Consider the following 16717-nt stretch of genomic DNA (forward strand, 5'->3'; position numbering starts at 1 on the left):
GCCCGGGGTTGTGAATTCAATTCTTGCGGAGGCCATTTAGGGATTTGGGGCAAATATTTGTCAGGGATGGTCCTTGGTCCTGCTGTGAATGCAGGAGACTGGACTCAATGACCAAGGTCCCTTCCAGTTCTAGGAGATAGGCAATCTCCATTAATTTATTTCCTGGTAACAAGCCACACTTCCCAGGGCTTCTCCTCAGAGATCTAGTTCCTACTTGATGTCAGGGTCAACCACAGGAGCTTGCTCCAAACCTGCATCTTTCTCCCATGCCCCAGGCTTCCATCACTTATAGGCCTCCCACAAGTTTCTCCACTTTATATTACCCTGCTGCCCAGTGAGTGACTGCAGAGTTCTTTGTGTCTCGCTGCAGACCCTTAAACTTCCGTCTCAAATAGATCTCCCCTGGCCAGCCCTGCTGCCCCCCCCCCCCCAACCAGCCCTGCTTCCTGCCAGCTGCCCCCCCATTTCCCCTGGCCAACCCCGCTGCCCCTGACGTCTCCCCCCCCCCGCCCCCAGACCAGACCTGCTTCCCGTCCCCCCACCCCCTCCCAGCCAGCCCTGCTCCCCTCCCGGCTGGTTCCTTCCGTCCCCCCCGGTCAGGTATGTCCGGTATTTTTTTTTAAGCTACCTGGTAACACTAGTTGAGTCCCCCCATTTAGCAGACAGTGAGGATGAGGATGGCTTAGCTTTGCTTTCCCCAAGCCAGAGAAGGGGACAGAGAGCTCCTTTGAAGAAACTGTGCTCTCCAATAATACCTTTTCTTTTAAAGAGATGCCCTCTGGCATTTTTAAAATGAGTCAGCTTAAAAAAAATCAAGCCAGAAATGTTTTTTTAATTTTCTGCATGCAGTGCCTTGTTGCTTGTCTGTGGCATTAACCTCTCTCACTGGTTTTACAAGCTGCCTGTTTCCCATTAGCTAGAACTCTCTTATATTTGTCTATCCATATATTAATGATTGATTCTTGAATTATATTTATATTGAGCTGAAACTAGTGTTTGATTCGGGGACGAGACTAAGGTTTTTGAAATTGTAATCTTGGGATGGATTTGCACTTCATTCTGACTGCGTTGAGGCTGTGTTTAATTGTTGCCCCCTGAAAGGTTGCTCTGTTTTACAAATGGACAGGAACTCCTGCGTTCAAATATAGCTTGGAGGTTCACGCTCTTTTCAGCAGGAGTAGCCAAAGAGTGACCTTGCAGGCCAAATGCAGGTCACAGTGTTCTACAGCTAGGGCACTGGTACCCTTGACTTAGATACAGAGGTATGACTCACCGACTGTAGGCCCTAGCATGCATGATCTCAGTGATCCAGCTGAAAGACCACTCTGTGAAAAGCAGTTGCTATCTGTTCTCAGTTTATGCTAACTAAAGCCCCAGCCCTGCTATCGGATCCACACAGTTGATGTTTCCACTTGTGTGAGGTCCCCTTGATTATTTTTCCCCCCTGGGGCTCTGTGTAGGTGCATAGTTCTGCCTATGTGGATCCAATAGCAGGTCTGGGGCCTTAATATTGTTCTTGGCAAATGGCCTGTGTGACCCTCCAAAGTCTGGGTGGTTCTGCTTTACTGTTTACTTGAGACCAAATCCTGCTTCTTCAAAGGAGTTACTCCCGCTTCCCAGTTGTGTAAATGAAAGCAGAATTTGGCCAATAGTGTCTAAAAAGTCTAATTTGCGTATGTTTAGGTATAAGTAGGTATCTTAATTATGGAATAGTTGGTACAAAAATGCTTTACAATTAGTATAAGTTAATTAAATGTTTCAGCAAATTGCATAGGTGAAGTTAATGAATTTTTACTGAGGGTTAATTTTTTTTTTTAAGGTTAAGGCCAAATTGGGTAGTAGTGTGTATTAATTTAAATCACATCATTGTAAGAAATATTTAAGAGGAGTAGTCAGTTTGACCACATATGACTACTTCACACTATAGAATTCAAACCATTGTTTGTCATCAGCGGTGGTCTAACAGATTAACTTCCAGTATTCTTAGTTATGTTGTAATTGTTCCACAGCTAGCTTAAATATTGGCATTGTAGGTCTTGGGCTTCCAGCCATGGTGGGAATTGAGCCATATTTTTATATGTTGTACATACAGATAGACATATGTACAATAATTATTTAGCAAGTTGGTATCATTTAGAGATGAAATGCCAGCATCAACCAAATATAATTAGACTTCTTTTTCTGGTTTATTTAGATTGGAAGATTGGTTATTGGCCAAAATGGCATCTTATCCACACCTGCTGTTTCATGTATTATCCGAAAGATCAAAGCAGCTGGTGGAATTATTCTAACAGCTAGTCACAGTCCTGGAGGACCTGGAGGAGAATTTGGAGTCAAGTTTAATGTTTCCAATGGAGGTAGGTGTTTTTATAACACATTACATCATTGTTTCTCACTCAGAAAGGTAGAAATAGGTTGATACAGATAGCCAGATGATTATAACTATTTGCTTTCCTGTTATATGGATGCTGTATAGTTTTCAATATTAGAAGAGGTTTTGTTTATATATATATTTATTTTATATGGAAAAAATATACCCTGAGTCTATATACGTCTTAGTTCAGTTCCCTCTGAATCTCTGAATAGGTGTTTTATGTACAGAAGAGCTGCTGAATATCATCCTGTTTTTTAAATTATATTTAGTCTCTGCTAGTAGATGTGTGACAATGTCCGTTCTGCCTTTGCTGGTGGAGTTGACACCCTGGCACCCCTCCTGCTTAGAAAAGCCAGTCTCAGGTGCCAACAAAACTAAATCCTGAAAGGGCTGGGAGGAGGACACAGCCAATCAGAATCCACCAGGTGAATTAAGAAGGTTTGCCTGCATTGTCAAAGGGGAAGTGCTGGGTAAAGCTGGGGCACGAGAGTAAAAATCTCAGTTTGAACCCAGAGCCCCAGCCCTAGGTCTGGACCAGGGCCTAACTATCAGACTGCATCTTTGCTTAAGTGGTGCAGCAGACTGGGTGATTTGTTTTGAAATATAAAGGGTCAAGTGACCAATTTTTGATTTAACTTTAATTTCTTATTAGAAAGACAAGTGAAAACTTGCAGCCTGGAACGCCTTGCTCCAGGCAAGCTGTCACCCACTTTATGGAACTGAAATGTAATGGAGTCCTGTCCTGCACACATATCCATCATACATATCTTGGCATTTGCTTTAAGGTTGGGAGTTTCAAAAGCACCTAAAGGACCGTGCCCTGGTCTTCCTATATTGGAATAAAGTTATATTGGTATAAGCACATTTAAACCAGTATAACTGCACCCACGGAAGGGGATTGAACTGTTTTAAATACAATGGTACATTTAAAGTGGTATCATGTGTATAGACAAAAGATGAGACTTTAGCTTGTACTGTTAGTCTAGTTCCTCATTTCCTTAAGCATGGAAATTCACCTGTAAAGATGATAATTTTACTTGGTTTTCTGCTTCCATCATACATCATAATCATGATTAATAATACTTGGCACTTTATAGTGCTTTTTCATCTGAAACTCTCAGGTCCTTTACAAAAGTGAGGGTACTTAATAGAAATGGACAACATTTTTCACCTGAAATTTGTTGGCAAAACATTCCAATTTGGTGACACCCTACTGATTAATAAATTTATGTTGGTGTCCAAAAAAAGAGAGAGAAGTTCTGAAAGTAAACCTATTTAGATTCAAAATTTGCAAAGGTTAGCATTTTGACTTTTTCATTTGAGGCAACTTTTTGTTTAGAAATGCCTTTCACTTTTATTATAAAGTCCCACACAACTTTAAAAAAATTGTTCAAGATCAAAATTTAACATTTAATTTGGCCCAAAACATGTTTTTTTTTTTTATTTTATTCATACTAACTAACTAACTAGGGATATGTCTACACTGCATGGCTATTTCAGGTTACGTTCCCTGAAATAGCTACAAGCTGCCCGTTACTTCAAAATATTTTTCGAAATAACAGGTGTGCTATTTTGCCATCCCGGTAAACCTCGTTGCAGAACAGTTATGGGATGGCTAGAAATAGAGTGTTATTTTGAAATTTGGCACTGTGTAGATGCACCAAATTTCAAAATAAGCTGTTTCAAAATAAGATACACAATTTGCATAGCACAAATTGCGTATCTTATTTCGAGTTTAGGGTGCTGTGTAGACGCACCCTAATTAATTAACTAGAAGTTTTACCCATAATTGCTCAGGTCCTTAATTCCAGTAATTTTTGCTTTTGGAAAATAAAATGAAAATGTATATACTTCATTTAAATCAGTGCTCTGGGATGGGGATGAGGGGTTCAGTATGTAGGCTGCCCTGCAGAGAAAAGGCTACCTTAGGCTTCTCTCACTGCAGCAGCTGGCGGCCAGATGAGAAGCTCCTGTCCATGGCCACTGCAGTTCCAGTGGGCACAGCACGGGGAGAGGTGCATGTCCCCTGGCTGAGGCAGCTTCAGGTTTGTCTATCCCCTGTGCTCTCCAGCCAGAGTGAGAAATGCAGCAAACTGTGCACTTTCCTCTTGCTCCCTGATGAAGGGAAACAGCCAGCAATGTTCCTGTACGCATCTGGGAGGGCATGAAGCTTCAGCGCCCCCCATGCTCCTTAAATGGCACCTGGGATATGGGAGGCTCAGGGCTCGGGCAGGGAGAGACACCAGCCAACCCCTTTCACCTGCTTAGTAATTCTGTCTCTTTTCTGTATAGTTTTATGAGAAGCAATCCCATCCCATTTTCCTGGCACAACCAAACCCTTACGTTACGTTAAATTATGATAAGAGGAAGCTCTATGCTGAATTTATTGGTTCTAGCTTTTACCATTTAGGAGGAATTCTTGAACAAACAGACAAACTCTCTCAAATATACAGTAGATTTATTTGCTTGGACTGTCAGCAAAGCAAAATATCAGTTATTTACAAGCTCTCTTTATTATCTTCATGATGAAGGTGGGGAAACTTCCAGGTTTGTTGAAGCACAGTAATTGCATCAGTTGCATCACAAGGTGTGATGCTAAATCAGTGCAGCTTTGTGCATAACCAATACCTGAATCCCAGAGAGGTTAAGTGGCTTGCCTAATATCAAACATCAAGTCAGTGGGACAGTTAGGACTAAAGCATAAAAGTCCCATGCCTTAATCACTAGATGCACTGTTGCAGCAAACTTAAATCTTCTCTCCCTAGAATCTGCTTGACAGATGGATAACATTTTGAGTTTCTTTTGCCTTTTTTGGCATTTTAAGCAAAATCCATATAACTTATTAAGCTTTAAAAACAAAACTCTCTGCCAAAACAGATGAGACAGACTAATTCTCATTAGTCAACAAGGGCACAATAATAAATAATAGGCTTAAGTTGCTGCTGGGAAAATATAGGTTAAGTATTAAGAAAAACTTGCTAACTATGAGAACAGTTAGGCGGTAGACAAGCTGCCAGGGGAGGCTGTGGCATCACTTTAGCTGGAATATTATCAGTAGACTGGACATCCATCTATCAGTAGTGACTTAGGACTAATGAAATCTGTCCTGACTCAGGAGGGGTTGGAATGAAATGAGCAGAGGTCTCTTCATAGCTAAATGATTGTATTATAATAAGAAGGTAAGCAATCATTGTACTACTGCCACTATCCCTTGTTCGGTATTGTGTATTACATCTAACTTACGTGGCATGAACGGTACCTGAATTTACATGGCAAAGCTGCCCTGAATTCAACAACATTACTGGGAATGGTGTGGAATTAGAACTAAAAGAAGTGTATGAAGGTACCAAAGTAATATCTGTGAGGGAGCAGAATGAGTCTTTTTTTTTTTTTTTTTTTTTTTTTTTTTGAGCAGAACTATGCTGTTAAAATGATAGATTCTTGGATTTTAAGACAATTCTGGACCCAAATTTACTTTTGAATTTTAAACACGTTTTTTGTAGTTTTGGAAAAATAGAGAAGCAGCATGTGAAATACCAGTTTTAATTCAAAACGCACACTCAGATTTACTGAAGAGTACTAATAAGTAGCACATTTCTTTAGCAATACATCCGAATGATGGTGGTTTGCTGATTTATTTGTATGGAGATTTGTATTCATTTTTTAAAAAAAATTTGAAACACACATTTCATTTTCAGTTTTGTATTTCTTACAGCAGGAGTGGGGAACCTTTTTTGGGTCAGGGGCCATTGACCCACAGAAAAATCAGTCGGAGGCCACACGCAAGTGGAAGCAAAAAAACCCAAAACAAACCTCACTGATGTGGTCCCTGACTGAGAAGGAGAAAGACACTCCCCACACTCTTCTCACACAGCAGAGCCTTGTGTGGGGGGCGGGCGCAGGCAGGCTAGTAAATTTTGTGTGCTTCAGCACCATGCGAGGTTGGAGGACCATTGCAAGTGCCCCAGTACTGGAACAGTGAAGTCCTGAGCCTCAGGGGCCAGACCCAGGCAAGCCGGGCCCTATCTTACAGAAACATGTTAAACTCTGTGTGTTTGCTTTAAGTGGGAAAAAAAATCTATGAAAAGAATCTCCAGCCATTTTTTCTGGGCTTGTTTATTTTGAGCACACCAGAGGTGTTTACAGTAAGTTATAATAGAGAAGATTCTTTTTGTTTTTGAAAAGTGAGCCATTGTCAGAAAAAAACTCTCTAATGTTTGTCTTCCAGGACCTGCCCCAGATGCTGTTTCAGACAAAATTTATCAGATCAGCAAAACCCTTGAGGAATATGCCATTTGTCCTGATCTCATAGTTGACTTATCTCGGCTTGGAAGACAAGAATTTGATCTGGAGAACAAATTCAAACCTTTCCGAGGTACCAATCTGTGTTTTTATCTACTTTGTATGTTAAATCCATACATTCTGTTTATAAATAGAGTTGCCACAGAATGAAAATAATATAAGTATTGAAACCGATTATTAGACTATTTTTTTACAATTTCATAAAAGCATTGTTCATCACAACACCCTGCAGACTAGGTAAGTAAACCATCTCTCTCTTTTACAGATGGGGAAACTGAATCCAAGTGTTTGTGTATTAAAGCCCAAGCCCATCAAAACAGGGAGACACATGCTTAAATTCAACTGTGAGCCTTAATTCTGTTAGAGTCAAACACGTGCATAAAGCACTTTGCTAGATAAGCCCCAGTTCAGCAATTTCAAGGTAGGAATGTTAAGAAGCTGGTATTTAACTAATTCAGTAGTTGATAGAATTTTTATCGATTACTTGATTAGTTGATAGGCATCCAGCTCAGTCCCAGCTCACGCCAGGTCTGGGATGAAACCCTGCTGCAGCTCTGCATTTAAAATGTAGTAAGAGGCAGGTGGGCAAGCAGCCCAGCTCAGTCCTAGCTCACACAGACAGGGGCTGCAGACAGCCATTGATTTGTGGCAGCAGCCCCCTCTCTTCCCTGCTGCTGCCACAGAGGAGAGGGGCAGGCAGCACCACAGAGGTGGTGTTGGGGGGAACCGGTTTTTAAGCTGGCTGCCCCCTCCTAGGAATGGCTCCTGCTTTCCTTCCTTGCTGCCTCTGATACAGAGGCAGTGGGGGCCAGGGAGGGGAATGTGAATAGTTGACTCAACTACCTGATAAGCCTAGGCTCTCTTACATCCTTATTCCTAGGTACTGTAGAAATATTCTTATAGCCTCAGCTAGAGGGTTGTTGGACTGCACTTCTCCTCTGAAAAGAAGGAACTGTAAAATGCCCTCCCCTCTCAGATTCCAAGTATGGAGGTGGTTAAGCACCACACTGGATCAGTCTGAATTAATATCTAAGGCATTGATTCAGCACATACTTAACTTTAAGCGTGAGAATAGTCCCAATGGCCAAGTTGGGTAGACTGTCATGTTGTTAAACTGTTCTTTTAAGTTGTGAAGGAATGAGACATTTGGCTTATATATGGGATACCTGTACAGCTCTGCCTGATGTGTTAAATACGTCTCATTCCCTAGGTGGGTCTAGGTGTGTCACATGCAGCAGCATTTCCCAGTGGGTTGTGGGAAAGTTATAGGTGGGCTGCAGGTTTCTGTGTATTATATTTTATTGAAATACATTTACAGTAATACAAACCTCAAATACGCTCTGGTCCTGCAATCCTTAAGCAGCCAAAACTCTATTGATTTACACAGGCCTTGAGGTCTGATCCAAACCCCACTTAAATCAATGGGAGTCTTTGAATTGACTTAAGTGGAATTTGGATCAAGATTCCTAAGTGTTGCATGATCTGATCTTGTTTAGTGTGCAATGGATTGTTTAGGTGTCTTTGGAGAGGTTAGTGATCAATTTGTCCATCTGCCTATGTGGTCAACTTTAGTAACTTCTTTTGTTTTGTTTCCCCCAGTGGAAATAGTGGATTCAGTGGATGTCTACCTCAATCTACTTCGAACTATCTTTGACTTTAACATGATCAGAAGCTTGCTGACTGGACCCAATCAGCTTAAAATAAGAATTGATGCCATGAATGGAGGTAGGACCATGAGTTTCTGTTGTTTTTATTTAAAAAAAAAAAAAAAGAAAAGGTAAAAGATGCCCAAAACAGTCAACTATTTCAGGGTATTTTATTACGAAGTAGTGCTAATATTCACTGACCGTGTATATTCCTATTTGGAATTGCATTGTTGGTTTTGATGGAGATTCCCTGCAAAAGGAATGCAGGGTTTGGCAAACAGCTTGTGGAAGAAAGATATCACAGTACATGTTTAAAAAAGTGAACTTGTTAAAGGGACATGCCATCTCTTGATAGTGACGGTCTGTTATATTTTCTGAACAAATATGTTGCATATAAACTGTAATGTGGATTATAAATCATTGCATATCTCTCTATATAGTAAAAAAACCTTTTCCTGCAGGATGACAGCGTGACACAAATCCTAGTGTTCAATCTGACTCCTTTAATGAGCATTGTGCTTAAGAGATCGTTCTTTTTTTTAAGACGAGAATGGTGAAGAAGAGCAGTTTCATAAGTGACTGTGCATCACAATCACTAGCTAATAAATGCAGTTTGTATTTTTAACAGTGTCATTTTAATTTTAGATTATTTTCTGGGGCTTAATGGTAGGAGATTTGGCATTGATATTCAATGATACTTAAGAAAAATGTTTGAAGAAAAATTCCATGGCTGAGAAATGGAGGATTATGTGACTGTCACTTATGACATATTTACAGTTTTAGTTATTGGTATAGATCAGGGGTCTCCAAACTTTTCTGCCCGAGGGCCGCATTAACTATCAAACAGCAGTTCGGGGGCCGACTACACACTTGAGGTCCAAATAAAAAACAATCAAAACATGGATGTTGTTTTTAATTATTTATTTAATATTATTTTATTCAGTTATTATTAACACATTGATACACTACACATGAACACCTGTATTAGTGTGAATGGTGAAATTGTTTCCTGGATGCCAAAATAGAGCCCAGCCCACTAGTGACCTCATGAGAGAGCTAGCCAATAGGATAAGAACGCACTGGCCAATAGGGAGCAATTGTCCACGCGAAGTCCCAACCCCTCTTGCTGTGAGGGACGCGCAGAGCCCGGGCTCGGCCGTCGGTCCGCAGGGTGTGTGGCCGTCCGTTGGCGGCTCCGATCCCCCGCACCCCCGGCCGGGGAGTCTCGCTGCCCAGGGCAAGGGCTGCGCGGGTCCAGAGTCTCTCCTCCGTCCCGCTGGCTCCTCCGGCTTCCCTCTCCTGGCTGCCTGCCCAAAAGAAAGTGAGTGCCGGCCGCCCCTGTCCTTCCGGCCCCTCCCCCTTTTGAGCCGGCACGCACGGGGCGTGCCGCTCACCCTGGCGTCCCTGCCCCTTCTCCTCCTGGGTCCTGCCGCCTTCCTCGCCTGCCGCGCCTGCGGCTGTGCGCCCTCGCTCCCCTCCCCGTGGGCTTTCCCCTGGGCTCCGCTGCGCTGCGCCGCTCGGCGCTTCTCCGGGGGAGGGGCTGTCAGTGTGGGGAGTTTCTTCCCCACCCCAGCTCCGCGGCGCTGCGCCGCTCGGCGCTTCTCCAGGGGAGGGGCTGTTAGTGCGGGGAGTTTCTTCCCCGTCACAGTCTCCACGGGCCGGATGAGAGGGCCTCGCGGGCCGCATCTGGCCCGCGGGCCGTAGTTTGGAGACCCCTGGTATAGATGGTCAAATTGTACATAAGGAAAGTGAATCCACATTAGGAAGAGATGGCTTTTTTAAAATCAGGTAAGTGACCACATGGTAAAATAGTGTGGACAAGGCGATTGTCATTTTAATACATGTTTGCAGGTCATGGTAAACATTTGTGTCTATTCCCTTAATATTTACCTTGACCTGATAATACATGTTACAATTACAATGGTTCTGTCCAAGATTTTACTATTACTTGGTTACTATGTATTAGCTAACACAATTTTTTCCTAGTGAAGACAAGGCCCAAATATGTATGATGACTGTACATAGTTGACCCATATATGAGATAAGAGCCTGCTCCTATTACCAGCTAGCAGAGTTACTCTTTTAACTCAGATGGTAGACATCCATGCTTTTGCTTCTGAGTTCTCACTGATATCCCTGGTTGGAGGAGGGTGAATTACACAGTGTTCAGTGAAATATTTTTGTTTTTTCTTTCAGTTGGTATGACAAAGATATGCGTGCAATGTGAGTGCACTAGTTAAGTCTTCTAGTAGATTTCCATGCTGTTGTGAACATCAGAATTTGAAGTGTGGGTGCTATTGAAAATGGATGGCAAATTCCTTTTGCAGTTATGGGACCCTATGTGAGGAGAATCCTGTGTGATGAGTTAGGAGCTCCTGCAAATTCCGCAATAAATTGTGTTCCTCTGGAGGATTTTGGTGGGCAGCTTCCTGACCCAAACTTAACATATGCAACTGCCCTGCTGGAGGCTATGAAAGGAGGAGAATATGGATTTGGAGCTGCTTTTGATGCTGATGGAGTAAGTATTTCAGCCAGTCTGGGTTTTGGGTCAAGGGTGTCGTTCTTGCTAGTGCATCTATTAGACTTTGAAGCATAAACGGCCCAATTTTTGAGGATTCAGTTATTTGCAGGCAGAGACGATAGCAACTGTACCCACAAAATAGGTCCAAATGATATTACTTGTGCCCTCAGTTGATTGTGCTTGCAAATTTTGAGGCTAGGTTAAGGACTGTATAAATGTTTGACTGAATTTGTCATAGTGTTAGCATGCCTTCACAGTTATGGGAAAACATGCAGCCAATGTAAATGAGGGAAATTGGCTTGGTAACCAGCTGAAGTTAATTTTGGCTGAAATTCTAAGATTCCTTTTGTGCCTCAGCTAAGTGATTTTTCTGCACTTAAAACAGGCACTACAGAATCACAGGTTTCGTTTGTTTTAAAATCTTGCGTACTTGCTACCAGCAACATAAACAGCAAAGTATTACAGCAGTGGTCACCAACCAGTAGATCAGGATCTACTGGTAGATTTTGGAGCCTTTGACAGGTGATCCTGAGAGGTTTGGCTTGGAGGCTATCAAGCGCCCGCACTTCATCTGCCTCTCTAAGCACTGTTGTGCTGCTCCTGCCCTCTGCCTTGGAGCTGCCCCCCACCCCTGGGAGTCTCCTGCTTGCTGTGCAGGGCATTGGAAGAAGAGGAAGGGAGGTGCTGATGTCACGATGCCCTTCCCTCTCACCCTGTACCCTATCTGCACAGACCAGAGGGGGGCAAGGATGGAGAGAGTTTGCTGGGTTTTGGGAGTAGTGCAGGGCCAGGGTAGGGGTGAGCCTGCCTTAGCCCCCTGCACCACCACCCAGAAGCCATCTGTGGTAAGTGGTGCCCAGCTGGAGCCTGCATTCCAAATCCCAGGCCCAGTCCTGAACCCCCTCTGCACCCCAAACTCCTGCCCCCAGCCTGATAAAAGTGAGTGAGGATAGGTGAGGGAGGATGGAGTGAGCAGGGTGGGGGCTTGGGGATGGGGCAGGAAGGAGGCGGGGCAAGGGTGTTTGCGTTTGTGGTAGATCCTGGATTGCATTTAAATTCAGAAAGTGATCTCATGTTTAAAAAGGTTGAAGACCACTGTATTACAACAATAACTTTGGTGTCATCTCAAGATGTATGTATGTGATGTGCATGTATGAGAGAGAAGCTATTGAGCTTCTGAAACCATTTACTGTTGTCAATATTCAGTTTACATGTTAACTGTCTGTCTGTGGCTAGTACATGTCATCAGAAAAAAAAAAGATTATCTTATGCTAGGATAGTTTTGCAGCCACAAGCCATCAAAATACCATGCAAGAGCCTGGAATCAAGGAGCATCTTGGGATTTTCATTTATTGGGCTGAAAGGAGACACAGTTTGGTATGGAGATGATAAGCGTGTAGAAATCACAGAGATAAAATTGCTTGACCTGATTATTCTCTGAGACTTTTTTTCTGTTTTATGGGTTTTCAGGACCGCTATATGATCCTAGGTCAAAATGGTTTCTTTGTGAACCCTTCTGATTCACTAGCAATTATTGCTGCCAATCTTTCTTGCATTCCATATTTCCGTCAGATGGGTGTTCGAGGGTTTGGAAGAAGCATGCCTACTAGCACAGCTCTGGACAGGTAAGGAAGCAAACTTTTTATTTTCGTCAAGATGGTTTTGACATTAGTTGTGAATTCTTTGATATTTTTTGCCCCTTTTCAAGACAAACAGCTAGTCAAATTTTGGAGCCCTGGGGTTTGTCTAGTTGGAAGTAAAAATTGATGGAGTCTGGTATTTTCTTTGATGCTGTTTTAAGTTCTGCTTCCCTGGCACATGGGACAAACTAATAACAAAAGAAAAAACAACAACAAATGGTCTGGTAGCACTTTATAGACTAACAAAACATGTAGTTGTTTCCAGACCATTTGTTGTTTTTTTCTTGTAATAGACTAACTCGGCTACCCTCTGAAGTTCCTAATAACAGAAGGAGCAGTATTTTAGTATGTAGCCCCCCCCAGTCTCTTTGGCCAACAAACCTTAGCCAAAAACACTCTCTCTCAGCTTTTCTCAGGCTCACTCTGTGCTCATAGGTTACTGCCTGTCTCTTGTTTTTTAGCTTCTGCCTCTCTACTGTTCTTGTCTGCTCTCAGTTTTTGTGTGTTCTTTCCCCCATCTACCCACATACTGACTCACAATACCAATCGGAACCTCTTGCCCACAAGGTGCTACTTGCTGGGCAAAATATATTAGACTTTAGTATAGGGTGTCTCCTTAACTGTCTCTATAACTATCTTAAATGAAGACCATCAGTTTGAATCAAGATTGAATGCAACCCGTAATAAATTTTATCAAGTTCATAGCAATACAAAACTGTGAAATCTTATGATCAGGGCTTCTGATTTGGATAACTTTTGACTGAAGTTTTTAGGATGAACTTAGTGGTAAACAGTTTCTTAATTGGATAAACCAGTTTTGTGGTCACTTTATTTTGTATTAAGCATGTTCCCTGTGACCAGTGACACTCAGTTCATCCCTGGTTTTGGTCAATATTAGCTAATTGAGGACCTTTAAAAAGTTTTGGTTTGAATAAATAACTAAAAATTCTGATTTGTATCCCATAATTGAATTACACAATTTCTTGCCTCTGCAAGACTGGATTGGGAATTTTTTAATAACAGAGTACTTTCAGATATTCCTCATACCTCCTGCTTCTGGTTGGACTGGAAATATAATACATTTAAAAAACAACAGATAGTCTGGTAGGACTTTAAAGACTAACAAAACATGTAGATGGTATCATGAGCTTTCGTGGGCACATGTTTTGTTGTTTTTTAAATTTATCCTGTACGGACTAACTCGGCTACCCCCTGAAGCTTTTGGAAATACAATGATAACCAGTAACTTTGTGTGGCACTAGAAGATTTACTTGGCATTGCCCAGGTCCTTAACTCAAATAAGCTTTGTTTTTCTTCATTTACATCATTGCTCTGGGATGGGGTGGGGGATGAGGGGTTCAGTATACAGGCTGCCCCGGGAAGAGTGGACAACCGCTGCCCCTTTTCACCATAGCAACTTGGGGCCAGGTGAAAAGCACCTGTCCGTGGCTGCTTCAGCTGCATTGGGCACATCTGGGAGAAGGGTGCATGTTGCCCCGTTGGGGGACAGACACACAAACAAGGCATACAAAGAAACCCTCTGAAATATATAATGGATACCTTTCCCTTTCTCCACTCTCATCCCGTGCATATCCAATGGGGTTATAGCTGTCCCAGTCCTCATTTTTGGACCCTTGCTTCCCCCCTGTAGTCATTCTGCCCTCCTTCCAGACCCCTCCTTTTCCATTTTATGAAAATTAATAGAAGTCAGGCATATCCCATTACGCTAGCACGACCAAACCTTTACATTGCTTTTAGTTATGATAAGAGGAAGTAGCATACCAAATTTGGTAGTTCCAGCTCTTACCATTTAGTAGGAGTTCTTAAACAATTCATTGCCAGATGGACAGACAGCCATACAAATTTCCTAAAATAGACAGTAGAATTTGGTGGTTCCATTTAAAAAAAAAAAAAAAAAACTAAGAAAATCAACAGTATGCAAAAATGAAACTTATTTAAAAAGTTATAAAACCTTTATATATCTCAGAATGTTGCTTTCACTTTCAAGTAGTTTGGATAAAATGAGTCTAGTTTTCCTGTCCTTCATTGGGATGAAAACAGCTCAAAACTTGAGGCACAGCAGACTGGCAGGAAACAGGAAATAACCATTTGACTTCTTTCTGGATCAACAAACATTTACCAGGAATTCCTGACCATAATTACTTTAGTCCATTTTCTAATAAATATTGGTTAAGACTAAAGCTGACCTCTCTGCTTATAATACTTATAAAAGTTGGAGAAAGATGAAGGTCTAATGCAGTACTAAGTGAATGTTTTAACAAAATATATAGGGAAGTCCAACCTGGTCCAGCACCCTCGAGACCTGACCAGTGCCAAATGAGGGAATTTGCCAGATCAGGGGAGGTTTCCTGGCCACCGGCCTCCCAGGACTCTGCCCCTCCCTCCTGCTTGCTCCACTCCAGCCCTGCTTCTACAAGGCTTGGAGCTTGGCTCTGGCCGGCTTCTGCCAGCTGGCTGGGGCTCTCCAGGGATGGAGCTGCCCAGCTGCCGTGACCCTGCTTCTAACCCACCTGGCTGGAGCTTCCCAGGGGACGGGGCTCTGTGGCTGCCCCGCTGGGTCAGCGCTCCATGGCTGCCTGGCTGCTACCGCGCCAAGTCGGGGCTTCCCATAGATGGGTCTCTGCGGCTGCGCCAAGTCGAGGTTCTGTGGCTGCCCTACTGTGCCGTGCGCACCTGGGACTCCTCAGAATGGAGCTCACCAGTCCCCATGGTGGGGCTCTCCTGCCGCTGAACACCCAACTGGCTTGCACTCCCGGGCACTGGGGCTTTTTGGTTCAGCAAAATCCATGATTGTGCTGGACCACAGGTGTTGCCAGACCGGAGAATGCTGGATTTAGAATGTTCAACCTGTATATAGTGAGTTGAGAGAGAACATTTATTATTGCTATCAACTGAAATCTGAGCAGGTGGTATCCAAACATATATTACCCTAGGACTGATTAATAAGTTGTTGTCTATGCCAGATGGTGTCCAGTCAAGAAACTGTTGTTTTAAAAATGAAATATTTATAGCATGAAAAACAGCTATCCAAAAGCCACGGATAATAATGCTCAGGGGATTTCTGAAACTGACAAGAGATTTTGAAGTTGACAGTTCACATGCCCTTGATGGTGATGGATTTTTCAGAGATTTCCCTACTGTGTATAAATATTGAGGCTTTAAGGAAATTATGAAGTGTTTTCAAGTGTCCCCCTCTCCAGCTCCATAGCATATACTCCATGTAGGTCCCCGATAATACCCATTGTTAAAATAGAAACTGTCTTTATCATGAGATACTATGGTTTCAATAAAGGAAATAGAGACGAGTCATGTTGGATATACCGTTCAGGACATCTGGCACATTTCAAACATATTTGTTTCCGCCCTTCCTTCCCCCGAGTAGCTAAATGTATTAGTGGTTATGAATGTGATGGGTAGAACCCTCAACAGTTGACAGAGATTCTTGACCAGGGGTGGGCACAATGCAGGCTGCAGACCACATCTGGCCCACCAAACCGTTTGATCCGGCCTGCGGCCACCTGGGCATAGAGAAGCATGGGGGTGAGAGACTTTGCGTGCTCCTCTCGTGCCCTGATTGGCGATGTAGTCTAGGAAGTCCCCTCCTCCACTACCAGTGGCACACGTTGCATAGATGGAACAGCCAGATGTTCAAAACGGCTTTAGGAGTATCATCGTAGCGGGGGGCAGGGAACCATGCAAACTCTCTCACCCCTGCCAGGGGCATGTAGAGTGAGCCCCCTGCTGTTCCCTCTAGGCACCGCATGACCCTGGTGAGGGGCGACAGACTTGACGTGCTCCCCCGCCCCCAGGACCTGATTGGCCTGGGAGAGTAGGGGTATACACAAAGTCTCTTGACGCCCTGGGATTCGCAGCCCTGAGCAACACATGGAGGGACCCCATATGGCTGAGGCCACTCCAGGAGGAAGCCTACCTCAGAGATCCTGTTAGGCTGCTGCCCAGGAGCCACCTACGGTAAGTGACTCCTGGCTAGAACCTGCATCTGACACCCTAGCCCCTGCCTCTGGCACCCCCGCCCCTTCCACTTCCTAATTTCCTGCCCCAGGTCACCACCTCCCTCTGCCCTGGGTCACCACCCAAATCCTTTGTATACCTCTCCGATCACCATTCCCTCCCAGACCCTGCATCCCCTGCTTACACCCCTCTCTCAGGTCAAAATTCACTCCTGCACTCTAATCCCCTGCCCAAGGTCACA

The 16717-nt window shown here is 43.4% G+C and overlaps 1 protein-coding gene across 1 annotated transcript in view; it reads left to right on the forward strand.

Annotated features, from left to right (window-relative positions):
• Positions 1-16717, forward strand: part of PGM5 (phosphoglucomutase 5) — a 103659-nt gene that overhangs the window by 11052 nt on the left and 75890 nt on the right. Inside the window, exons 2-6 of the mRNA XM_075931677.2 lie at positions 2195-2357; positions 6603-6749; positions 8276-8401; positions 10650-10840; positions 12314-12468. Of these exons, the coding sequence (XP_075787792.1) occupies positions 2195-2357; positions 6603-6749; positions 8276-8401; positions 10650-10840; positions 12314-12468 (782 nt within the window). The remainder of the gene's footprint in view (positions 1-2194; positions 2358-6602; positions 6750-8275; positions 8402-10649; positions 10841-12313; positions 12469-16717) is intronic.

Source organism: Pelodiscus sinensis, chromosome 6 (assembly GCF_052426305.1).
Source record: "Pelodiscus sinensis isolate ZL-2025 chromosome 6, ASM5242630v1, whole genome shotgun sequence".
NCBI classification, from domain to species: Eukaryota; Metazoa; Chordata; order Testudines; family Trionychidae; genus Pelodiscus; species Pelodiscus sinensis.